Source organism: Micrasema longulum, unplaced genomic scaffold (assembly GCF_059751315.1).
Source record: "Micrasema longulum isolate JH-2025_06_02 unplaced genomic scaffold, ASM5975131v1 h1tg003478l, whole genome shotgun sequence".
In the NCBI taxonomy this organism is placed as follows: domain Eukaryota; kingdom Metazoa; phylum Arthropoda; class Insecta; order Trichoptera; family Brachycentridae; genus Micrasema; species Micrasema longulum.
In genome coordinates this window covers 1-26,705 of record NW_028280535.1, presented here as the reverse complement: position 1 = coordinate 26,705, position 26,705 = coordinate 1, and the positions used below count along the sequence as shown (strand labels likewise).

At 32.4% G+C, this 26,705-nt stretch overlaps 1 protein-coding gene across 1 annotated transcript; it reads left to right on the top strand.

Moving 5' to 3' along the window:
* Positions 1-3,259: 3,259 nt before the first annotated feature.
* LOC148270745 (voltage-gated inwardly rectifying potassium channel KCNH6-like) lies at positions 3,260-24,292 on the top strand (the record flags this gene model as incomplete). Its single annotated transcript, XM_088242238.1, has 8 exons — positions 3,260-3,504; positions 4,036-4,154; positions 7,094-7,284; positions 10,943-11,085; positions 11,943-12,136; positions 13,196-13,294; positions 15,677-15,818; positions 24,174-24,292. Coding segments are annotated over 8 exons (1,252 nt in total), but the record flags the coding sequence as incomplete, so codon positions are not given.
* Positions 24,293-26,705: the final 2,413 nt, after the last annotated feature.

Sequence of the window (26,705 nt, the reverse complement as noted above, 5' to 3'; positions counted from 1 at the left end):
CAGCTTTTAATCAAAGTTTTGTAACTTTAAATTACTTTGTGGCGTCACTAGTTGTCGTCGGCGAGTTGTCCTGACTGGTGCGCTGGCCAGGAAATCGGAAATCTATCACAACACATAACAACGCTGTAGTTCATTGGTTGATTCGAAAGTAAATCATTTTTATTATTTTTTTCATACGTTTTTGAGAAACTTTGCCATACAATGAGGAAGTACAGTTTTTTTTTTAAATTTATTTTATTTGTTAATAGACTACAAAATTATGTATTTTTTTATGTATTTTTAAACAGGGTGTTATTTAAGCCCTGTCACATCCGAAACCACGATGATTAGTATGAGTCGAAGACTCGAGTCCATAAATGGATTGCTAAAAAGACTAGACAGGAAACTGAGGAAAATGTTTCATATATCAGAATAAAGTTTTAATTTCTTGAAAGTCTTTTCTCATTTTATTTATGTAGGTATATTTTTAAATATTTTTTCATATTTCTTTTGAATTTTTACACAATTGATGCGAAAGTATGTATTATTATTATTAAAATAAATAATTCACTGACACTCCGGAACGTGCCGCTTGTGGGCCAGTGTGGTGGCTACATCCATAAATAAAAAGAAAATTATCTTAAATTTACCTATTGTTTAAACATTTTCTTTTGAAAACTGTGTATTTGTATTCTATATTGGATTAAATACATAAATAAATAAATACAGGAGTGAGACGTATGCTCAAATTACGGTTCATTGAAAAATGATTTTTGTATTTTGTATAGTTTTTAGTTTTTGATAGTGTAATAAAATTGGGTATAATATGTAAAGTTTTTCAAGTAAAATTAGTATTAATTTTTTATTTTAATTATTTAACTTTTTGTACATAATGTTATTTGTACATTGGCGGGCTTATTGCCAAATAGCAATTTCTTCCAACCAACCAATAAAATAAAAGTTTTATTTTTATAATTCAAGTTACAGAACATATTCAATAGAAAAAAAAAAGATTAAAAAGTTAAAAATATATAAAAATAGCCATTCATAAATTACCTGAAATCAAAACTATTACTCAATGGGAAAAAGGAAAAAAGAGGAAAGAGGAAAAAAGAAAGGAGGAGAGATTAAGGAAGAGAAAGGAGATGTTTCTTCAGACGTGATTTAAACAGAGATAATGTAGTAACATCTTTGATGGTGGATGGGAGATGATTCCACAGTCGAGCCGCATGGACACTATATGAGTTAGAGAAGAAAGAGGAATTGTGTATGGGTATTAAGAGAGTGCCTTGAGAATGAGAACGAAGAGGTAAACCATGAACTGATAAGCGTTGAAATTTTTCACACAGGTATATAGGAGCGTTAGGACTATGAAGTACATTGAACAGAAGTAAGAGGGAGTGATAGTTAATGTAGGTTAAGAAGCAATTTATAAGAACCTGCTGACGAGTTGTACGTATACAACTCAGCGGGACTTTAATTTAAGGCTATTATGTAAATCTTATTACTAAAAAATAAATTTTAAAAAAACAGAGAGGGGAAACATGTTTGAGAAGGGTATATGGAAGTCTAGGCATTTACCGGGCTGATTACCTATCATAGGCTGGTTTATATGGCCATTTTACATATGAGGAAATCCAGCCTGTCTGCAGACATTTGGCCATACTCAAAACAATGTTGAATTAACTAACTGGTATAAGAAGAAGTATATAAACTGTAAAATTATTTTCGATGAATCGGTTCAATCGGATGAATCTCACGCACATGATAAAGGTTTCAGCTCTTTTACTTCACAAAAGTCAACAGTCAACATTCAGTGAATGTTTAAACATGGGCAGAATGGTGAATGTTACACAGTTTGTAAAGTGGTCACTCCAACCAGCCAATGACAGGTCATAAGCCCTGTAAATGCCAAGACTTCCATATTTTTTTCTCAAAGATGTTTTCGATCTCTGTTGCAACAAATTTAGGTCTGAACAACTCCCTGGGCATACTCAAAACCATATTGTATTGATTTTGGCATATAAGAGTCCTGACTCAGCACGCAATGTTCTGACAAGTCGAGACATGAAAATTAATTAAGAGGAACTTCAGCCCTACGGGAAATTGAATACAAAAATGTTTTCTTGCGCGGTAAAAATTAAATCATTCAATTGTTCGGCAAAGTTTCTTGAAAATTTACGAAAAAAATAATAAAAAGTATTTTAATAAAAACGCGCTACTTTGAACGACGTCACTGGATCATATGAACCAACCAATGATTTTAATTTCAATTTTATTTATTCATTTATATGTACATTCCAAAATGGAATATCTTAATTCATACATATACAAATTATTAAAATAATAAGATAAAATTAGGTATATATAAAAATAACACATAAGTATACATAATATCCAAAGAATAATATGTTAAAAAGTAAGAGAATCTTGTAACGAAAAACTCCCTCAGATACATGAAAAATGACAATGTCCAAAGTAAAATTGTTCAACATAGAGATAGTTCTTTCAGCAGGAATAACCCTTGGCAGGTTGGTCCTGTATATTGGATTGTGTAACAGTATATGCTGACGCTGTCTAAGGTAATTATCCAGAACATAAAAGCTAGTGCTCCGCATAATTTCAGGGTTGTCAATAATATCGCGCAACAATCGAAAGAAGTGCGTAGTTAAATACACATTTTTCAAACTGCTGTAACCAAGCATACCATGAAGGAAATGGAGACTACAAAAATCATCCAAAGTTTGAACCCTCAAAAATATCTTCAAGTCATCCGCAAATAATAAAAAATGCGAATTGACTACAACTTTTTAAATATCATTGATAAAAATAGAGAACAGCAATGGGCCGAGGTTGGATCCTTGGGGGACACCTGAGTAAGAACTAAAATACTTTGATGCAAACAAGCCATGTGAAACTTATTGATTTCGGTTTCGGGGGTAGTTTGCCATTAATTTTAGCATTCCATCCAAGAAACCGATCTCACTCAGCTTGTTTAACATAATATCACGATCGACTGTGTCAAAGGCTTTGAGATATGAAAGCTGTGAAGGATATTCGGTTTGCTTGCCGAAAACTAATCAATACTCTGGCGTCACACGCAGAGTTCTTTCAGAAATGCAAAACTTAAAAAAAATCATAACGCCGATAATACGATACATAAAAATATTTTTTAAATACTGAACTTCCTCATTGCGCTATAATGAAATTGTGTAAAGTGAGAATTTATAAATAAATTAATCCTCTTAACAGTTCAAATGGTTTCATTAATTTGTTTCAGGTACGCGATAGGCAACTTCGAGAGGCCGCAGCTGACGTCCCGGATAGGCTGGCTGGACAGCCTGGCGCGCGACATGGACATGGAGTACTACCCCAACATGACGGGCGGCGGGCCCACCATCCGCTCGCGCTACATCACCGCGCTCTACTTCACGTGCACGTCGCTCACCAGCGTGGGCTTCGGGAACGTGGCGCCCAACACCGACGCGGAGAAGGGCTTCACGGTGTTCGTGATGCTGGTCGGATGTGAGTGTACTCTGCATCTTCTTCTTATACTTCGTCTCGTCGATCCTGAGGACTATCCACAGTGGGACCTATGATTCGGTTCAGTTTAGTACAGTGACAAAATACGGCATTTATTGACAAAATAAAGTACCTACTTACTCGTATGTTACAGGGCATTGCGAATTGAACAAACACTATTACTATTAAAAAAATATATGATAATAATTAATTATTGATTTCGGTTTTCTTTAAAATTTTGATGCTAATAGAACCGATTTTTAAATATAAATACTATAAACGTTAAAAAAAAAAAACATATTTTGTTTGATAGAACCTTGTTTCCCCAACGCAACGCGTTGTTCTTTATAGGAGCTTGTTCTGACTGGGACTTTCAAAACAATTTGTATTGTGTGTTTTTGTTGATGTCAATTTTTTAATTTTATTTAATCATACATTTTTTTGCACTCTCATGAGTTACAACAAACTCATTTGCTTCAGCAATATGTCATAAGCACATCCTCGTTTTTCCACAACGTTTTTTTTATGTTTCAGCTCTGATGTATGCCAGCATCTTCGGTAATGTGTCAGCCATCATCCAGCGGTTATACTCCGGAACGGCGCGATATCACACACAGATATTGAGAGTCAGAGAGTTCATTAGATTTCATCAGGTACACCCCGATTTTACACCCTTACTAATTCGAGACTCCATAATAACAACGGACTTTTTAGCAGAAAGCGAAAAGGTTTCATCAAAGGTCCGATATGCTATTTCCTGCTTGCATGAAAAAAATCATTCAACTGTTGATCTGGGATAATAATAACAGAAAAGATTATGGGAATCCATCATGCGCGGCACGTGCATATATTGGATCTGACCAATGCTTCCCTAAAAAATGACCTCTAAACAATCAGTATCTATTTTTTTTATTAAATTAAATTAGCTATATAAGTTGACAATAACTACAACAAATATTATGTTATTGGTTTGTTGTTTCAGTCTTAGCGATCTGAGATGGGTTCGATGTTCATTCATTAATAACTTCTGAAAAATTACAACAACCCACGCACAACCTACCGCCTGCGCAGTTATGCGCGGACTGGTATAAAATACTGATTGGAATATGGAACTGCGTGTTTCAGTTCCTTTAAGGCAGTCCAGAATTCACAGTACAGAATTTCACAAGTCCGCGCATGCGCAAATAGAGATCTTTAGTATCTGTGGAACCAATTCTAACAAATACATCCAGGTTTATTTTCCATGTATTGCGACGGTTTTATAACAAATTTAGCACTTAAATCGGTTGACACGATTGAAATTATGGCATAAAATTGATTTTTGGTTTATTTCAAAGCACTTAATTTGGATTTCTGTGTTAGAAGTAGGCACAAACTTTACCTTTGTACCTAGTACCAAGTGACAGCTTCTCTAATCGAAAACCTCACCGCACGCTCCTGTTATCCGTACTTCCATATTCATATGAGTGTAATATCATGAATGCATAATTTTTGTTTCTTTCACATCGCAATGGAGCGACCGATCGACGTAATTTTTGCACGGGAATAGCCGGAGAGCTGACAAGAAGTGTCACATGCTACTTTTTATCAACAAAAAAAACATCTCACTATCATGCTGTGTTGCCATAGCCTAACACAACGGAGAGCGTGTTAACGCGCTTACGGCACTCAACCGGTTTTAAGATTGTTTTTAATGACACTTAAGTACTTAAACAAATTAATGTAATTATTATTTCAATCAGACACCCAACATCTCATTTCAAACAAAAATCAAAATGTCCATTTTTTGTATGATTTATTTGAGTACAAACTTTATCTGCTTAAACGGAACGAATTGCTATCCCAATTATTTAATCCCAATAAGCTAAAACTGTAAAAGCGGATAGTCAAATAAACGTTCAAATTGAAAGGTTTAATACTTTAATTGAATGTTTCGAAATATGTGTTTACCTTTGTTGCGCAGCAATGTGCAAGGGATAAATAATACGTATTAATATAACTATAATAAATTAACCTGTAAATTCATTTTTAACATAATATTTTTTAATTCCTTTGAACGTATTATTTCATTTTCGATTACAATTCGTAATACAAGATATTTATTGTAATACGAGATATTTGTAGATTACCTTATATTTAATTATTTTTCCATAATCACCCAATGGTGCATAGAGCACTGCATTGGTACACCAATCGCAGCGTATCTTGATAATTTTTTTCTTACATGAATGTAAGATGATCAGTCTTACGTTTAAAGTAACAATCCAGGGACTATGAAATACACGTATTCCGATGTAAAACTACCGTTTTAAATAAATATTGCATGTCAACCGTGTCGCGAATCGAGCCTGAGACCTCTTGCATGGTAAGCAAACGCGCTGACCATTACACTACGAGGTGGACAAACATGTTTACATAGCTAAAATAATTCAGTTGTATCCGAAATAACATAATTTGTCATTTATTATTATAGATTACTTATAAAGCGCCGAGATTCATGAAAATTGATTTAAATTTTCATTATGTATAACTAATATAACGCATCCGAGATCCTAATTAACCAAGGCAATATATGTATAGGCATAGGGATGATTTAATAAGGCAATGAGTACAGATTCATTAAGGCCCGCAAGGCTGATTAAATGAGGCCCGAAGGTCCGAATTTACTAGCATTAAAACAGTCATTATTTTCAATTACAGATTCTTCGTTATTCAATGATAATACCTTACTAACCTAACTTTTTGCATACATATTTAATATATATTATATCTGTAAATTTTGTGTGGTTTTGGTAGCATTATTCTAATACCCGTATGCAGAGACAAACCTTAAGGTGAGGAAAGTACATCCTATTGTCTTCACCTTCGGGTTATTCTTTGCATGTGTGATTAGAATGTACATTCCTCACCTTAAGTTTTGTCTCTGCATACGGGTATATGGATTCTTTTTTATTATTAATAATAATCATGGTTTATTAACAAAAAAAATACAATATCTTTATCAACTACATGCATACTTAGGTAATAGATTTCTCTCGATTATGTCTAGTCTGCCTAACTAGGTACAACCTGTTTTAAGGCAGACATTTTATGCAAAAATAAACAATAACATGACTACCTACTAGTTAATTTATTATAGAGTTACACGATATTTAAATATACCATTTATTATTTTAGAATGTTTTTTCCTATTTTTCTCTACCTAAACCCATCAATATTTTTTTACAGATTTATTTAATTGAATTCAAGTCACGGTTTTGTAATGTTCGGGTAACATATTGAATATTTTGGGGCCCAGAAACCTGAAATCTCTTGGCCCGAATTCAGAGTTTGTGGTAGACCACGTGACCCATCCTTACATATTACACTACATTACATTATTGCATTTAGATTTCTCCGAACAGCAAAAATAAACTGTGAGGCCCAAAGGGGCGATATTCCCAGGTGGCCTGATCCCAATCAACCGAGCCCCGAAGGGCCGATTACATAAGGCCCAAAGGGCCTAATTTCCTTGTATGCAACAGTCGTCGGCAGTCGACTTTTGCCTGCTAGTACAAGATTTTTTTTCTATAGTGTTTGATTGGCTTTTCAGATACCCAATCCCCTTAGACAGCGTCTAGAAGAGTACTTCCAGCATGCGTGGGCTTATACTAACGGTATAGACACGAGCAGCGTGCTAAAAGGGTTCCCCGAGTGCTTGCAAGCCGATATCTGCCTTCATCTCAATAGGAACCTTCTCACTAAGTGCTCAGCTTTTGAAGGAGCCAGCGCTGGTTGCTTACGGTAATTATACTGTTAGGAAAACAAGTTTGACTATTTGTGGAGCAAATTTATTTTTTGTTTGATGTTTGAGATTACGATAAAAAAATCACTTTTTACACCACTTTATATCAATATTTTTTTAAAATACATATTATTTCAAACGAACTCTGGCAGAAGATAATAAAGTTGGAAAGAATGGTATAGACCGTAGCCATAGAATTAAGAATAGTCCAGAAACCGCATACGCGCATCAAACAGAAGGCGATTAAACTACTCTTAAAGGAGTAGTTTTACGTTTTGACCCATTAGTTTCTTTGTAGACGTCGCTCAGTACGCAACTCCCGATTTGAATTCAACTATGCCGTGTTGTGTCGTTTTAAAGTGTAGAAATACTGGTGGGATCTTAAAGAAACAGGATGGGATCACATTTCATGTGTAAGTAGCAAATGCATAACTTAAAAAATTTATTATTTTTACATCTGTCAGATTTTCAAAGAAAACAAAATGGACATTATATTAGTATTGCCAGGGTAGTCAACTTTTTTACGCTACTTTGCTCATCTAATGAGAGAACTAGTGAAAATTGGACCTCTTAGGTTAAACAACGCCGTGGTGGACATTTGACCGACATTATCTAGAAAATATCCGTTTTATGTAAAATAAAATTTGTTTTATTTTTAAAGTTCAAGTTCATTGGTTAAATTACTCTTATTTATAGTCCTTAAAATGTAAGATGATTAGAATGGCAGTTGTCAGAAAAACTGACGACATAACTTTGTAGTAACGTCTAAGAAGTGATTTATATATAGACACACGAAAAATCATTTGTATTTGGTAAGTTTATTATTTTTTTAAATACAATTCTTGACATATAATAACATAAATATATAAAATCAGCTTTAAAACTTTTAAAAAAAGTAAAATAAACCTAATTATTAACGACGCTCTTACAAGGTTTTATCATTTTGCAAAAACGTTAGAGATGGGACAAATTGATCAATGTAAATTGATCGAATAAAAAAAAAGTTCGTTTGAAAATGTTCATGAAAAAAGTATAAATGTCTTATTTTTGGTGAATAATTGTATTCAACACACTATGTAGGCTTGTTTTTGCGTTTTTTTTATCAATTTTCGGAAACAGAGAAAATGAAAAAACTGATAAAATCAATTTGATCGGTACATGATCAGTGATCAGTAATTTCTCATCACTATTGATTTGAGTTTGACAGCTGTCATTCCAATCATCTTAAATTTTAAGGATTATAATGACCCTTTACTTATCTACTCTGTTGTGTTGATCAATGTTAATCAATACAATTTTAGAGAAATTAACTTATTGCTTTTTTTAAAAACTAATTATCTTACATTGATCTGGTAACATATGCGGTGACTTCAAGTATGCGCGCGGCAAAAGTAGGCAGATTTTTGGACACAGTCCGATGTATTCAAATACGACACGCTCTTTCTGGACTATTCTTAATTCTATTTATTTTTATTTATTTCACACAAAACATTGTATTTTTTCTTTTCTATATGAACACCTTACAGGACCTAACCCGTGTCGAGGCATTCATTTACATTATTTTTATTTTATGTTCTAGTACATGATAAATATAATGTTTTATATTTATAACACTGTATTGATATAAATATAAAACATAAATAGCAACAATATTTCCAGTTTGTCCAAATTTTTGTAGACAAGGACTGGATTCAACTCCCTGGGAGCTGTTTATTTTAACATATTACAACAGAGATGAATAACATTTAAGAGAAGGTAAAATAGAAGTCTAGGCATCTACAGGGCTTATGACCTGTCAATGGCTGGTTGAAGTGGCCACTTTACACACTGTGTAACATTCACCATTCTGTCTATATTTGAACATCTATATTCCTTCAATTCTTTCATCTGTTGATGTTTGTGAAGTTAAAGAGCTGAAACCTTTATTTATGCTGGTGAGATTCATCTAATTGAATTATTTCACCTACATACTGGGCAATATTGACAGGTCATAAGCCCTGTAGATGCCTAGACTTCTATATTACCTTCTCTTAAATGTTATTCATCTCTGTTGTAATATGTTAACATAAATAGCAGACGTGCAACAATAATTCCGAGTTTAAATAGACTAGGTACTGTTTTAGCGGGGTGACCATCTCAAGGCAATCTTCAGGACCCAAATCCAAAACCCATTTTTAAACAAATAAATTAAATTTCTGTACCTATAAAATACTTATTTCGTTTATGTCAATCTTGATATTCTATTCCTTACAAATAATTCAATATATTCAAAATATTTAAAAAAATCTTGCATAAATATTAATATGTCATAAATAAGGGTCATGTTTCTGAGTGTCTTACACAATACATCCTTTAATTTAGTTGAACTCATATTTAAACAGTCCCAAAAGGTTAAATTATTCACTCGCTGTCAGCGCCAGATTTAATAGGATCTAGCGCCCTGTCACTTTCTGAAAAGGGACGGGAATATACACGTTTGTATATTAATACGAGCATGTTATTCTCCCCTTCCTTGTAAGCAAGTGTCTAGTTTTTGCAACAACTGAACCCATAGCAAGACCCCTAGGCTCAGCACTCTGTTTTAAAATATGAATTATGTGTCTTGAGTTTAAAAGGGGCAATGTCAGATTTGATTTTTTTTTCTTGCCTACAGTTTGTAGAGGGTCAATGTTAATTAAAAATAAACATATTTTGCACACACATACATAATGAGTAGCAGTGTTATTTTATAGATACTAGTTTCAAAATCCTAAAACATTTTATTAAAACGACACTTTCAGGCCCAAGCCACAGATTTTTTAATTTATTTATTTTTTCACATTATAAACAATAAAAAATAATGTCAACTAACTGGAGTTACCCGTGCCGAGGACACTAAACAATATACTCTTTTTTTTACATGTGAGAATACAAAGAAGACTTAATATACAGAGAGAAATTACAAAATGTTGAGACAGCTTTGAACAATACATTTTTATATGTAATTTATCTATACCCAAGTTATTATAAAAGTGTCAAACAGTTTTGCCGCGATGTAAATGACAGTTGAAGTTCTATGGTGCCATACTAAAAAAATGATACCATATAAATAAAATGTCTCAATATTTAGGGAAAAAATCATTGTACCTATGCATTTTATGCCAATTAAAAAAAATTTTTTCGTTTTTTTAAGGTTAAGTACTCACATAAAATTATTTAAACATGTTTTTTGTAAATTCAATAAAAAAAACACATTGTAATATTCATTGAAAGAATACAAATTATTTTTAATGAAATCATTAGTAAATATGAATAATCCCCAGTTTTAACCGTTTTGACAATATTTCTACAGTTTTTTTATTTCCTCACTTTAGCGTTTTCCTCAGTTTAACACTTTTTTGCTGCTCCCTTGAAAAACGTAAAATAAGGGTTTTACTGTTTTTGTATTATAAAACGCACAATAAAATATCAAAAACACATCATAAACTATACGTTTGTGGAGCAGGTGATTTAATATTGGTTTGGGCGAATGAGACAATCCATTTTACTTCTACCCAGCTCCACAATCCATTTTTTCATGGCTTTTTTGAACATTTTCTCGCTACTAATTGTTTTAATGGATATTGGAAGCAGGTTAGATTTGAATAGCATAATATGAATGTTGATTATGTGTTTCAGAGCATTATCATTAAGATTTCGCACAACACACGCCCCCCCTGGAGAGACTTTAGTCCACAGAGGAGACGCCCTCGCATCCCTTTACTTCATAGCGAGAGGTTCCATAGAAATAGTACGGGATGATATAGTCATGGCCATATTAGGTGAGTTGCAGTGTCAGTTGTCTTTTTATTTATACTTTTACAATGTTTGTATTCTTATAAGTGAAACATGCCTTAAATTAGTTATTTAACAAAGTTAACCTAATAATAAAGTAAAAACTTAATTAATCTAATTAACATAATTATCATAAACATAATAAGCGATATAAACTAAAATAATCATTAAAAACATAATCAATTTCATAAACAGTACACAAATTTTCACCTATCTTGATCCACCTCCACTATCCATTTCTTAATAGTAATTTTATATGGTGAGTACTTACTAATTGTCCTTATGGGTAATGGAAGTAGATTGTACTCTTTAACCGAGTAGTAGGCCAATCCTCTTTGACCGAAGGTTGTATTCATTTTTAATTGTTTTTGCAGCATCAGGGTGGAGTATCTAGTAACTCTTGTATTTATGCCGAGGTTACAACAAATTAAACTCAAACAAATAGCCCTTCAAACCATTCAATACTGCAAATTCTTCCATTAGTTCTTCATCTGCTTGAATAAAAACACTTCTTCTTGCGGCGTTTTGTCGGGAATGCAACTGAACATTTGAAGCATTTTATAGAATCTCACCCTCCAGCAACATACGACTTACTGCGAACTGCGACCCTACTGACAGTTACCACCCTATGAAAGCACTAGACACTCTATGATAATCTACATATCAAAACCGAAGATATAAGTATAAACTTGAACCAAGACTCAAACGATCTTCAAAGGTGGATGAATAAAGTAAATTTCTTTCTGGCAAAAGACTGTTTCCTCTCACTCCTAGCTTGCTTAATTTTATTGATGATATGTACAAATTTTAGTCAGATATTTGATTTAGCTGCGCATGCTTTCAGGTAAGGACGATATATTTGGCGAGAACCCGTGTATGCACCCGTCCATGGGGCGCTCGGCGTGCCGCGTGCGAGCGCTCACGTACTGCGACCTGCACCGAGTCCTGCGGGATGACCTCACTGACGTGTTGGAGCTGTACCCTGAGTTCTGCCACCACTTCTCCCGGAACTTGGAGCTTTCCTTCGACCTTAGAGATGTAAGGAAACACATGTATAACATTCATTCCATATCCACTTCCTTGTTACATTTACTTATATACAAGTAGGGAAAGTGCACACAAAATTTAATTCAGTGTTTATAGTTTGATGAATATATTTTTAATTGTAAAAGATAGAACAGTAGTAATTAAAATAAATAGTTTTGATTTATTAACTACATATGACATAGATTCTAGAAAAAAATTAAAAAGCGGAATTAAAAATAATAATATTACGAGAGGATTAACCAAAAACCATTTTGTCCAGACTGTATGGGTAAAACAACATATGATGTATGGACATAATGACATACAATGTGGGAACTTATTAGACATTAGTTTACAAATACATATCTTTATCTTCTCAGCACAAGATGCATGGGCCCAACAACAACATGCCATGCATCGTAACCAGCTCACACCAAACTTAGAGCAAGAAAAAGGGTAATTGCAATAAATATTCGGACAATCTTCACCCTCCTCCTGTCTGTCAGCTACAAAGTCTTCATCACCCGTGTCGTCATTAAAAAGAGCCTTTAACTTCCCTGCCTCGTACTGCCGATGAGCTGTGGACTTCCAGGACCGTGAGAACCTGATGCCTTGTAAAGTAGGCAAACATTGTTGGAGCCATCCACAGTATACGGCCCAGTCAGCGGTATCACGTCCGCTTGATAACAGTTGCCACCGGAGGTTACTGGATCTGTTCTCCTATTTCAACATTATTTATAAAGTCAAACTACTGCACTCCCAAAATCCTTCTAAGGGACCTATTCTTAAAACTTAAGTGTGCGGTTCTTTGTGCTAACTGATGTTAGATTCAGCTCTTCTCAATAATAATAATTATGGATAACTTATATAGCGCCATCTCAAGTCTATGTCCTGTAGTTCAAAAGATCTGCAGACAAACTGTCAGCCGTAGCTGAGAACACGGTGTCTAGTAAAGTAAACAATGATGCTGGCTCTCAAAGAGCAAATGCATGGACTATCAAGGCCAGCTGAACATTCGTTTTAGTATTTAATCAATAATTACTTTATCTTATTTATTTGCATAAATTACAGGACACTCAACCCGGAGTAATCACGAGGCCTAGAAGAGTGCGAGCTCCTAAGGAAGGGAGACCAGCTCACAGTAGAGGAGATAGTTTAGCTGATAGACAGGTATTCAATTTATATTTCAAAACTATTTATTTTAGTTATTTCAATAATCCAATAAAAATAAAGGTACTGAATACACATTTTCTGTGGCTGTAGTCAGTCCACTGGTCCATGAACACGTTCCGGAGAATCAAACATATTATTCTTATCAGCCTATTTCGCTCCACTGCTGGATAAAGGCCACTTCCAAATTTTTCCACGTCTCTCTGTCTTGGGCACTTTGTTTCCACCTATGTCCCAGAAGCTCAATGATGTCATCAATCCATCTCTTCTTTAGTCTCCCAACATTCCTTTATTTTTGTAGGGTTTCCAATTCAGTATTTTAGGGGTTCACCTACCAAGTTCTTGTCTCGTCAATGATCCCCCCACTGACATTTTTGCCTTCCCACTCTTTCTGCGATATTGGTAACCTTTGTACAGCATCTTATTTCCTTCTCCCTTATTTATTTTATTTATTTGACACTCTATATACATATACAATATATATACATATAAGGGCGGGCATATTGCCTTAAGGCAATTTCTTCCTACCTACCCAAACCGTTTAGTTTGCGAAAATTATAAATACATGGACATATTGAATCTTACAATTTTATACGAAAATTAAAAACAGAGATTAACAAAATAAAAATATATCAAAAAAAAAATTAACACTATACTATGAAGAGAGGAGAGGGGATGGGAAGGAAAAAAGAGGGATAAAGGAACAATTTAAATATTTAGATAGTGACATTATCTTGCCTTAAATGTAAATAAAGAAAGGGCGTCTCGAACATAAATTGGTAGATTATTTCACAATCGAGCGGCTACTACTCTGAAAGAGGAGGCAAGAAAATTAGAGCGATGACAGGGTATTAAAAGGGTTCTCTCGTTACTAGAACGAAGAGATAGTCCGTGTTGTGAAAGAGGTTGAATGAGCTCTCTCAGATAAACAGGCGAAGTGGGATTATTTAAAACATTGTGAAGAAGTGATAGAATGTGAATTTTTCTTCTATGCCTGATACTGAGCCAGTGTAGTTGCGTGCGATACTCGGTTATGTGGTCAAATTTGCGAAGATCAAAGATATCACGAATACAAATATTCTGCAATCGTTCTAACTTATCGAGTAATTCAGAGTTAGCATCCGGATAACATACATCCGCATAGTCAAGGAGTGGAAGAAGTAAGCTCTGTTTGCTTAACATTCATCAGCAAGAAATTCTGTAATCTTTTAAGTGAGTGCAAACTGCTATAAAGTTTACGACTAACTTCGTTAACCTGATTGTGCCACCCTAAATGCTTATGAATGATAATACTTAAGTTTTTGACTGAAGTCATGAATGGAATTTCTGTACCATCTATTTCTTTCTTATACTTATTCAATCTCTTGAAGAGATGTCCAACATTTGTCTTCGTATAGAATGTTGGGGGGGGGGGGGGCAAAAATAAATTTGACAGTTGTTCGAAATTAAAGCGCCGTTTTGCCTAAGGCCGTTGCTTTAAATAGTTGAAAACGCTTGGTAAATGAACAATTGAAAACCAAAAGGACTGCAATAAGTGAATCACCAAAATATAGTGATTTATAATGTCTTCTTTTTCTTACAAAAAATGTAAATTACAATATTTCATTTTAATACTCAAATATTCATTTAAGAAAAGGAATATTTGAGTTGGTTCTTATAAAAAATTATAATATAATACATAGATTAAAATTCAAAATATTATTTTATTGAATGAATGACACAATGTTATAAAAATATATAGTATTTTTATTGTTAAACAAAGAAATAATTAACGTTTTAAAGTTCTTTCAGTGCAACTTAAAACTTAATAAAAACTGCTAACTGCTGCAAATTATTAAAACAATGATCAACTAAATTTAAATAGATATTCAACTGAAGATAAAACCATTTATATTATTTTCAATATGAAAAGTAATCCCTCTACATTTCACTTCATAAAATAGACATGTATACATTTTTTAATAATGTCATGAAATTCTATGCCATGATTTATTATACCATATTATATTCAACAATTGTAGCCAATTCCATAATTAATATATCATTCATTGTATACTTATGTACGATAGTAAACAGTTTTTTAAATAAGCAACTGATGGCAATCGAAGTGAGCAAACAAGCAATAAATTATTATAATATGAATTCGTTTTGTTTGCATTGAAATTTTGTTCTGTGGAAAAAACAAGGAAATGTATAAAAATCGATAGAATTTTAATCGAATTCGGTAGATCGGTAGATTGCTCCCAAAATCGGTGGATCTACCGAAAAATCGGTAGATCTGGCAACGCTGTGTATGCGGTTTCTGGACTGCGGGTGTGCGGTTTCTGGACTATTCTTAATTCCATGTTTCCAATATATATCTTATTTTCCAATTAATTCTAGGATTCGAACAGCAGCGACGAATCCGAATCAGGGAGAGGTATTTTAGAGTTTTGCCCGGACAAAGCTGGTCAAGATGTCACTCCGATGAACCTCCAGTTCGGTCAAGAGAAGCAAAGGAGTACGACACTTCAGTCCATTACCGGTAAGTCCGTATTCCCTTAACATCAACTACAAGAGCTTGCTCCACTAACCGTTTGAAATGCGATGTTTAATATTCTACATGCTCAAAACAAGAAATTAGCATTTATTCAAATAATTTTTTAGCTAAGTAAAAAAAAAACAAGCGACAAATTTAACATGTTCTATAAGATTGTGAAGTGGGCTTATGTCTACGCTATCTGCCTAATCCTAACTTAACCTTACCTAACCTAACCTAACATAACCACCACGATCAACAAAAATTGTTTCAAAATCACACAGAATTTATAAGTTTCAAAATGAGAGTTATTTTGGATTACCAAGTTTGATTTTACTAGTTTGACTAATCAACATAGTTGCCTGGGTTTTACTTTTAAACTTTTAGAGTTATCCAGGTACAAAATTATTTATTTACTCCTTTTGATGGTATATATTTTTTTCAATATATAGTTAAAATATATCAAATATTGATAAATCAGTTTTAAAACACATTTTGGGCATAGACAATGAGATCTTTCTTTCCTTGTTAGTGTTTTTCAAAATAAATATTTTTTAAATAAATAAAAACTATCATTTTCTATCCTATTTATATAAATAAAAGGCGAGTGATACTTGAATCTATAATTTTATTCTAAGTAATAAAACTTACTTTTAGTTATTTTGTAATCAACTAAATAAGCCACTTCTCTTGAATATAAATTGTGTTTTAAAATTAGTACTTAACTTAAATCAATCTTCATTTGTTTTCTCTATCATTCTAGAACTTCATTTCATATTAAATTCAAATAAATGCCTTAAGTGTATGTTTTATAAATGGATAAATAAAAAAATACTAGTTGCTTTTTAAATTATTTTGAATAAAATACTAATATTCTTGTTACCTCAGAATATAATAATTTGGTACATGGGCTGGAGTTTTACAAAAGAAAATGATTTTCCTGTGTTTTTTTTTCTTTAACAACCCTCTTTTCTTTTCTTCAGTTATTATTTGATGTTCTAAATAAATGTTATTTTGGTGTATTTCTTGTTGAGTTTACTCGGTATCTTTGTATTGAGAATAATTTACTACACGTTAAAAATTAATTCATGATAAAGAAAAAGTTTTAAATATCCCAGATTTTTTAATGATTTTCTTTACAAACTATTAGCCCCTGTCAAAATCAAAAAGCATCAAGTTATTTGATGAAAATTATGTTTATCTATGTAAATTTTCATGATGCATAATGATTTAGACACGTTACTAGCGTGAAGAAAATGGCATTACAATTCGTGTATAGGCATGGGTAACTGAAGATTATTTTTTAGGCTGCAGGTCAGCTCGCAGCTCGAGTTCTTAATCTGGAGATTTGCAGCGGCTCACAGATCAGCTCAAATTATTTTACGGGACTGTCACAGGTCGCACCATTCGGCTCAAATAAATGTATGGTTCACCAAATCACCGCTGAGTCAGCTGACCTGAAGCGTCGCGTTCACGTACGATTCGAACGAAACTCACAATGTACTTAGAATCTACCGGTGTGAGCTGTGATTAAAAGTGTTCGAAATGCCTTTTTGAACCGATTCAAATTTGAGTTTTCCTATTCCCTAGTTTTTTTATTTCCCTGCCTTCATTCTTTAGTAGACTTTCCCCATGATCGCCATCGTGTGTGTTGAAAAAATGCTCAAATTGAACTGCAACACACTTTCATTCGTAAATACAATCCAATTTATTGAATAAGCAGATAATTAGTATAAATTTGAAAATATGCTAGTACTTTTAACGTGTAGTAGATTATTTCAAATGACATAACATTGTTTTTTTTGTTTTGTTCTACTGTCTGTACTATATTGAATTTAATTTACTCTTTATTTTAAGGAATGAGAAATTAGATTCTCCAAATCAAAACTTTTATTAGCGTGCATGCTTTGGATGCCTTAGTGGAAAGGTAAAACGCATATTTTCAAAATTCATAAGTAATAATATTATTGGCTTACCTAACAAGATTACATCCAACAACTTATCACTAGATTTCTAATTAATACTAATTTCTTATTTCCTATTAATACCGCATTTTCCTTTTCTGTCATGAGCCTTAGATATTATTTAAGAACGTTGATTTAAGGGCTGCCAGATAACTAGATATTTGATTTAAGTTTGTCAGCTTTGCAATGAGTGCATTGGCATAATATGCTGGAGGCATAGAATAATAATAGTCCAGATACCGCATACGAGCATCAAACTGAAGCTGACTGAACTACCCATAAATGAGTAGTTTTACATTTTGGCCATTAGTTACTCTGTAGACGTCGCTAAGTACGCAACTGCCGATTTAAATTCAATTCTGCTGTGTTTTGTCGTTTTTCAGTGTTAAAATACTGCTGGGATTAAATGGGAATAGGGTGAGATCACATTTCATGTGTATGTCGTGAACTAACAAATAAAATTATTTATGAATTTGATTATTTTACCGTCAGTCAGATTGTGAAATAAAACAAAATGGACATTTTGGTAGTATTGCCAGTGTAGTCTAATTTTTTACCTGGCTTTCTATTAATAAGCCTTAGTTTAATAATAAACGGTATTAATTGACTTAATTACTAAATGATTATTAACTGGTTTTTTTATGTTTGGCTAATAAAAGTACCTGTTTTTTTTTTATAGTCCAGTCAGTAAAATATTTTTTGTGGTAAAACGTAACATAACATAATACAAAATTAACTTTTACCTGTGTTATGATAATATATTGTTCGCGATCTAGCAACATTGCGCGGCCACTTAACGCATGCACGCGGGTGGGATGTCGTGCAGGGGGGGATAATTGTAAAACTTTGGGACTCGAGTGCGATGTATGCAAACTTGGTTGTACGCGTCTTCTGGTGTATTATAATTCTATGTCTAGAAGTCTCAGATTTGATTTCCCGCAAAGTTGACTTAATTTTGTGGGGTAATTACCACAACTCGGTATCTCCAAAATCAGCATTTTGGAGTTACCTATTAAAAATACATATTTATATCTTTATGGAGTAGGATGAAAAAATGTTTTTTTAGTGGGTAACTCACAAATGCTGATTTTAAAGTTACCTGTTTGTAATAATTACCCCGTGATATTTTATCCTTTTGGTGGGGAAAAGATCTGAATCACAATATTAGTTTTGAGAAAAATTGCTTTTTAGTCGACTAGTTAATAATTTTCATCAAATTACGGCGGATGAAGAATACAGTTCTGCGTGTGAAATAGAACCGGAACCTCGGACGAGCGCTTTTAACTCGATGGCTGCTCTTAGGTAAAAATCCTGACTAAGAAAATCGAGTGGAGATAAGTCCACCTTGTTGTGTAGTGGTTGACGGATTCGCCTACCATTCTTGAGGTCCTGGGTTCGATTCCTGGCAGGGTGGATGTGAAGTATTGATTTAAAAGGTTTTTTAACTGCAACATTTCATTGTTCCTGGGATTACAATAGGAAGTTAATATTTATCTTAAATTTTATCTACAAAGAAAAATTAGGTTTTCTGTATGAAAAGCAGAATATGCATAGAATTTTTTCTTCTCAACGTGTTCAGTTATAGGTTACCGACAAAGATACTTTAAATGTTCATGCAAATATACTCATTTTCGTACACAAATATCGGTTTTTCTTAATAGACAGTCGAAGATATCTCTGTTAACTTCCCATTGTAATCGGGGCCCTGGACTGGCATTTGAAGGGTAAGACTGAACACTTTGCCTTGTTCAGTCTTGTGACAGATGATCAAATTATGCTGCATTTTATTTACTGCAGCTGTGCCTAATGCACCGCTGTTGTAGTTCCAGTGTTTGTTTGACTTTTGTGTCTGGTAGCCCTTCATAAATGTTTAGTGATATAATATAGCTAGTTTTAATTAGAATAATTATTACATTGCGGCCTTGCTGAAGCTATTATACAATTCAGCTGAAGTTGGCTTTTGTCAATGTGTTTAGTACAAGTATGATAGAACTTCAAGGCAGTTAACACAATTTTGTTATATTACAGTTGATTCTTGTAATATATTTATTTTACTTCCTAGGTATGTTGAATCAGAGACTTGGTAGAATAGACTATAATTTATTATTAAAATCCCTTTTCATCTGTCTTTTATGTTGAACTTTTGTAAATGTCCATTATTGTCCACCTGTATATTGCGTCCGAACTCTTGTCAGAGCTAAATTTTGTTTTTCCGAATTAAAATACTTTGTTAAAAAGAATTCTGCTTATCTAACAGTGTTTGTACACCAAATTATTAATCTCATCATTTCTATTGAAGATCTGTCATACCGGTATGTTGAAAAGTGGGATATGTATTACTTAATAAACATCTAAACATATTTTAGAAATAAAAGACTATTGATATTTAAATCCACAAATTTGGAAATAACAAGTTACCAGTTTTATATCTTTTGCAACATCTTCAAAACTAGTATCTTTATTGTAATGTTGTATCTATTTATGCAAAATCAGCTAGGAGAAATGAAAGAATTGAAAATTGTATAATAATAATGGAATTGAATTATTTTTGTCCAAAGGACCATTTTACACTGGGTTTATTTAATGTTATTTTAATTAGTTTTAATCTTAAAGTAATAACCTAATTGAGTCTCGCATACTAAGAAAAAACATTCTATGATTATTGACCACGAAGTTAGCTACAGATTACAGCAATACAACGGGTCATAGGTACTTGGGTAAAACTGTCAATTACACGTTTGTCGTTAAACTAAAAATCAAACCAAACATTTGGAAGGCTTTTGTTCTATACAATAGAACTGAGGAGTTTCTCATGAAAATGATTACTCCGAGGCTTTAATAGATATTGGGTGTCAACATAAGTTGCGTCAGTATTTTTTCAAATTGAGCACCATAAAGAAAACAAAGTGGTAAAGGTTATATGACATTCGAAAGAAAGTTTTCTGCTCTACAAGATTTTGTGTTTGCTTTTATGTTACATGTATTATTTTATTAGATAAAAAACCTTCAAAACGGAATGTTGAGTAGACGAAAGTGAACATTTTCGACACCCCCTTCTGTATGTGTTCAATCAAGGGAATAAAGGAGAAAACAAAAAATGAGAATGTATTATTAAAATATAATGAAACTCTAACAAGTATATTATATTTTATGCAACTTAATTATAACTTATGGCATAATAACATAAGGAGGCACTAATAAATCAATATTAAAACCTCCCGAATCTGCTCAAAAATCAATCATTAAAATGTTTTTAAAAAGCCCTTCAGGTACCTTGGAAATAAGGCAATTATGTATATATCTTTAAAATAATAATAATGTTCGTGAAAGCAAATTACTCTACCAAATCCCAAAAGGAACACTCCCACACTACCAGAAGTCAAACTAGAGGATGGGTCATGGGGTCTACCACAAACTCTGAATTCGGGCAAAGAAATTTCAGGTTTCTGGGCCCCAAAATATTCAATGTTACTGATGTTACTCGAACATTGCAAAACCATGACCCGGATTCAACTAAATAAATTTGTAAAAAATTGGTTACTGGGTTAAGGTAGACAAAAATAGGAAAATTTACTAAAAGACATTCTTAAATAATCTAACCAACCAACCAAACCATAAATTACATTGAACTTCCACTGAGAATTATCGGTTAATATTTTTTAAACATCTCAATGTTTTGAAAATTTGTAAAGGGTTTAATCACGAATGAATTCAAGTAAACAGTCCTAAAACATACTGGAAAGGGAAATAAACTATAAGTCAATTTATTTTTTGAAAGGCAGTTAATTTTTAATCATAATTTATTCCGCATTTAATAAATTCAGCTTTTATTATTATGTTGTTGACAACTATTATAAAAATGTAAATGTTAACAGCCCATCAAAAGTTATACTGAAACTCTTAGAAAAATATATCCCATGCTGTCATTGTTTATATTTTTATATCCACTTTAATTGGCTTGGTATTGGTAATAAGATATTTATCATGTAACTTTATATAAATATCCCAGTTTTCATAAAGAAAATTACAGTTAATAAAGAACTTCAGGCCTAAGGGAAATCGGATACAAAAAATGTTTTCTTGCGCGCGGTAAAAATTAGATCATGAAATTGTACGTCAAAATTTCTTGAAAATGTACAAAACAAATAATAAAAACAAACTACTTCGAACGACGTCACTAGTTCATATGAATCAACCAATGATAAGAGAGCTGTGAAAGATATTCGGTTTACCTACTGCAAACGGACCAGAGAATAAACAGAAGAGAACCTCTGACGTCACTTTGCGGAGTAATTTCAGAAACACAAAACTTTAAAACATCGTTGCACTGATAATATTAAATTGGACTATTAAACTAAGCAAAAAAAAGTGTTTTTTATTAAAAAATAAATAAAAAAACTACTGAATTTCCTCATTATATCGACAAACACAGATAAATCTCTCAAAGTCTTTTTATAATAGTTGTTCCATGATTAAATAGATACATTTCATTTTATTGGTAATACTATTAAATCATTTAATAGTATGTTTTTTTAATTACAAAAATCGCTTTATTCAGCAAAAGCAACATTTTCAATATATAAATAATTTTCACTAAGAAATAATTTCAGTAAGTATGTGTTATATATATCCGTTTCAGTAAATGTTGTCTATTTCTTTTCTGAACCCAATTGTGCATGGTCACTGGATTGGTGCATCAACCACAGGGTATCTTGATCATTTTTGTCGGCAACAATATTTTGAGTTTGTCTAAATTTTTGTAGACATGAAATGGATTCAACTCCTTGGGGAATATAAATGTTTGAATATGGGCAGAATGGTGAATGTTACACAGTGTGTAAAGTGGCCACTTAAACCAGTCAATGACAGGTCATAAGCTCTGTATATGCCTAGACTTCTATATGACCTTCTCTTAAATGTTCTTCATCTCTGTTGTAATATGTTAATTTTTTTTAGCGTCCGACTAAAAATATTCTCGAGTAAAAACACATTTTCAAATAAATATTTCGTGTCCACTCTGTCGGAAATCAAACCGAAGATCTCTTGGTCTACTATGGTAGGCATACGCTAACTTTTGGACCACGGACTTTTGAACTATAAAGAGAACAAATAATTATATATGTTTATTAATATTTTAGTTAAGAAGATTAATGTTTTGAAAATTTACATTTACCGCTTTTAATGTCTATATCGCACCTTTAGGACAAAAATGCCTTAACTCAAAACAAGCTTAAAATGTGTTAAGATCATAAAACGATTTCAATAAACACTATCCATCTTTCTGCATTTAAAAAAACACAACATTCGGGTGGGAATAGGACAAAACTGTTTCATCGGTCTCTTTATTACTCAGAGAATTTAGATTCCGTGTCTGTATGCAAGCGACGCAATTAGTGTTGTGTTTACATTGCTGTGTGAAGGACGCAACGCAGACAAACATATAATGACCGAAAGCCGGTTGAGTCGGTTTTATTCCAATACAAATGACATGTTTACTTTATTTTTTTTAAATATTAAAGCGACCAATTTAGCTTTGTGATTGTTTCTTTTCAACTTACTGGTAATCTTTGTAACTTATTTAAGTTAATGTCATTTTATTGATTAGATTATCGATAATCTTAGTGACTTATTAACGTTTATGTAATTTCATGAATAAATAAAAATATGTGTTTGATGACCTGATCTGACCTAATCAAAATTATGTCATTATCTTATTTATCAAAGTGCTTTTGTTTGGTTTTTTTTCAATCTCATAATGACTCATTAAATAAATATCTTATAATTTATTTTTTTAATAGATTCATTGCGGAGTCTTCAGTATAATTTTTAACTCAAAATTTGGTACTTACTTCAACAAATACGAAACAATCGATGAAAGAATACGAAGGTGTCACAATTTACATTCTTCTTTTGCAATTTCCTAAAAAGTTTATTTTTTTAGTTGATTCGTTTTCGTCCTAAAGGTGTGATATGATCTCTATTACCTTCTGTATAATATTATGTTTCTCCTGCCCCCATCAATCTAAGTTTTCTTAATGTGACAGTGACTGAGTGTTAGTTTATTAGCTTGTTAATGAACCTAAAGATTCAAACCTAAGTCTTATGGTAACTTAGAGTATATACATACATCTATACTCTAAGAATGGTAAACCCGAGACATTGCCACTCCCCCACAGGCCACGCTATATTTATTAGCCCACGCAGAACAATCTTTGCATTCCTAAGAGACAAAACTCAAAACATGTTACGGTATTATGAATATCAACAATGACAGCAATAATTTGAAGCAATCTTGACAGATGTTCAATAGAAATAATTGATTCCTAACATTGGCCAAGCTGACAGAAGTGAGTCGCCGAGTGCAAGTTTTTTCTTTTTTTCCATTACTGACCCACAGGCATGATTGCTCAGTTGAAACGGAGCTTCCCTGATCTTCACCACAAAACTCATCAGCCGTTGCATAACACATACTGTGAGTATGGACAAAATGGATCTATTACTTTCAACATCAGCTAATTTGTATACATATATGTTAAAATGTAGAAAGATTTCATTAAGAAATTGGCTTTCTCTTAGTAAAGCGACAAATTAAATATTGTGTCAATGTTACCATTCATAAAATAATCAAGGGGTTAAAAAGTACTATTAAATAGTTGCTGTATTATTTTTTATGTTATTATATTAATAATTAAAATTAATATTTGTAGAACTAACCTTATGATTGTCCGTGTTAATACAACTAAATATCTTCTTTGTGAAAAATCACAAAATAAATTTAATCTACCGACTGATTTCAGAACATGGCTGTTCTAAACTAACTCTTAATATTTTAATTCTTAACAAACACCTCATCTATAATATATTTACTGCTAACATGTTCAGTGTATTTTATCCGGGCTACCATTTCTCAGAAAAGAGATGAGGATTGCAGTAGATACTCGTATTCTAAAGAAAGTTATTTATAATTATCAAAATTTTTAGCAAGAGACTGTTATTTAAATCATTAATTTGGTTATCGATTATGGGAAGATTATAAACGGCTTTTTGAATTTCTAATCTTTCAATTTCATCTAATTTTAGTTACTGGAAACACTGCCTACCCTCCATATATGTATATATACGGTGGCCTCCATGGTGTAGTGGTTAAGACGCTTGACATGGTCGATTCTCGGCGAAAACAAAAAAAATGAATGTGACTTGACTCCGAAGATGTCCGAACCACAATCCACCATAACTTAACTCCCCTTTTTATGGCACAGTTATTAGGACTAAATGAAAATGGTTCAAAAATGAAAATTGAGGAATCGGAATACCAATAAATCTTAAATTTACTAACATATGTATATTTAGCTAATGTTGAAAGAAATAAATTCAAATGTGGAATGGTTTAAAAACGGAAAAGAGAATTGTAATAACTAATTGCAAAGTGGTTTTCTTGACTGGCTATTTTGAAGGTCAAACTCACTTCCATTTTTAATAACAATGACACATTTTGGTATACCTATTGTACATAAATTTAATCAGCCATTTAAGTTATTTTTACCCTTCTTGTATAAGTAAAAATTATTACAATTACTGTATATAGTATATATACAGGATTACAAAATGAAAAGTTGATTATATTTTTCAGAAAGTTAGCAGAAAATATATAATGCATATTTAATAAAAAAAATAAGAGACATTTTTTTGACATTCTATTCTCTAATTTAAAATGCTGGTCTATGAATATTATTTACATCATAAATAAGTATTCTATTATTTTCTGCTATACTTGCACGTAAAAGAAAAGATACCAATTGGCAATTGAGAATTTTCTTAAATTAAGAACTTAATTCAATTTTGTATGGCACCTAATTGTCTGCATGAAAAATAATAATGAAGATTTGTAAATAAATTAAATGTGGAAATAATTTTCGAAAACCATACATTTATGTATAATTTACGTGTTTATCTAATGAAAGAGTATATTCTCTACCAATTTCATTTTTTAAATGTACAGTAATTGTTTTTTATTTTATTTTATTATACCAAAGCACTTTCTTTCAAAATACCATATATGACTGGTTTGAAATCACGCTTAATTTATATAATATGTAAAAGAGATATATTTTTATTCCTTGTCATGTGCGTGCAATTATTTATTAACCTTTTTTCTTGCTAGGTAGGACCACGCTTTCTTTGTCAATCTATGGTTAAATATACGTCAATGTTCGATATTCTTTTATTTTAAATATAAATTATCTATAATTTGAAGCTGTTCAGTGTTTACACCCTGCTTTTGATCAATGTTGTCATTACAATAATTGTGTTCACAAAATGTTTTATTAAATATACTACCCTACCCAAATAATGTTTCTATGGCTGTTGAGTAAAACATGTAAAGATAAATAGGTTCTTTGGGAAAGGAAATAAATCATACTTTAGAAAATAATTAAATCAGCATGACTAAAGCCAAACCGTTCTTATTGGTGTGCTAATTACATCTTGCATAGAGTTTTTTGTGGTTTTCTTCCTTTATTATAGCATCCCAGCAGTTTTTTGGCAAATTATTTTGGTTTTTGAGAGGTTGTCTTCTATCCTTTCTGCCTACTTTTATGGGAAGACAGCTTTTTATGAGGCAGATTGTGGTCCCATGGTAGTGTCGGGAACTCGGGACTCATGGACCAGAGATCCAAGCTCCTATTCCCACTCTAACACAACTTGTTTCCTATTTTCTAACATGGTTAATTGCGCTAACAGAAAATGTTTCCAAAATTTTAATATTTGTGTAAATCGTAAGAATTTTGGCAAACAAATGTTTATCGCAGGAGGCAAAACTAGCAGTTCACAATGGAGTTCTAGTGCCAACTCCAATGAATGGGAGCAAAGTATGGAATTGAAAAAATAATGATGGAAGTAGGTTAAATGCTGTCGAAATGCAATCACTCGA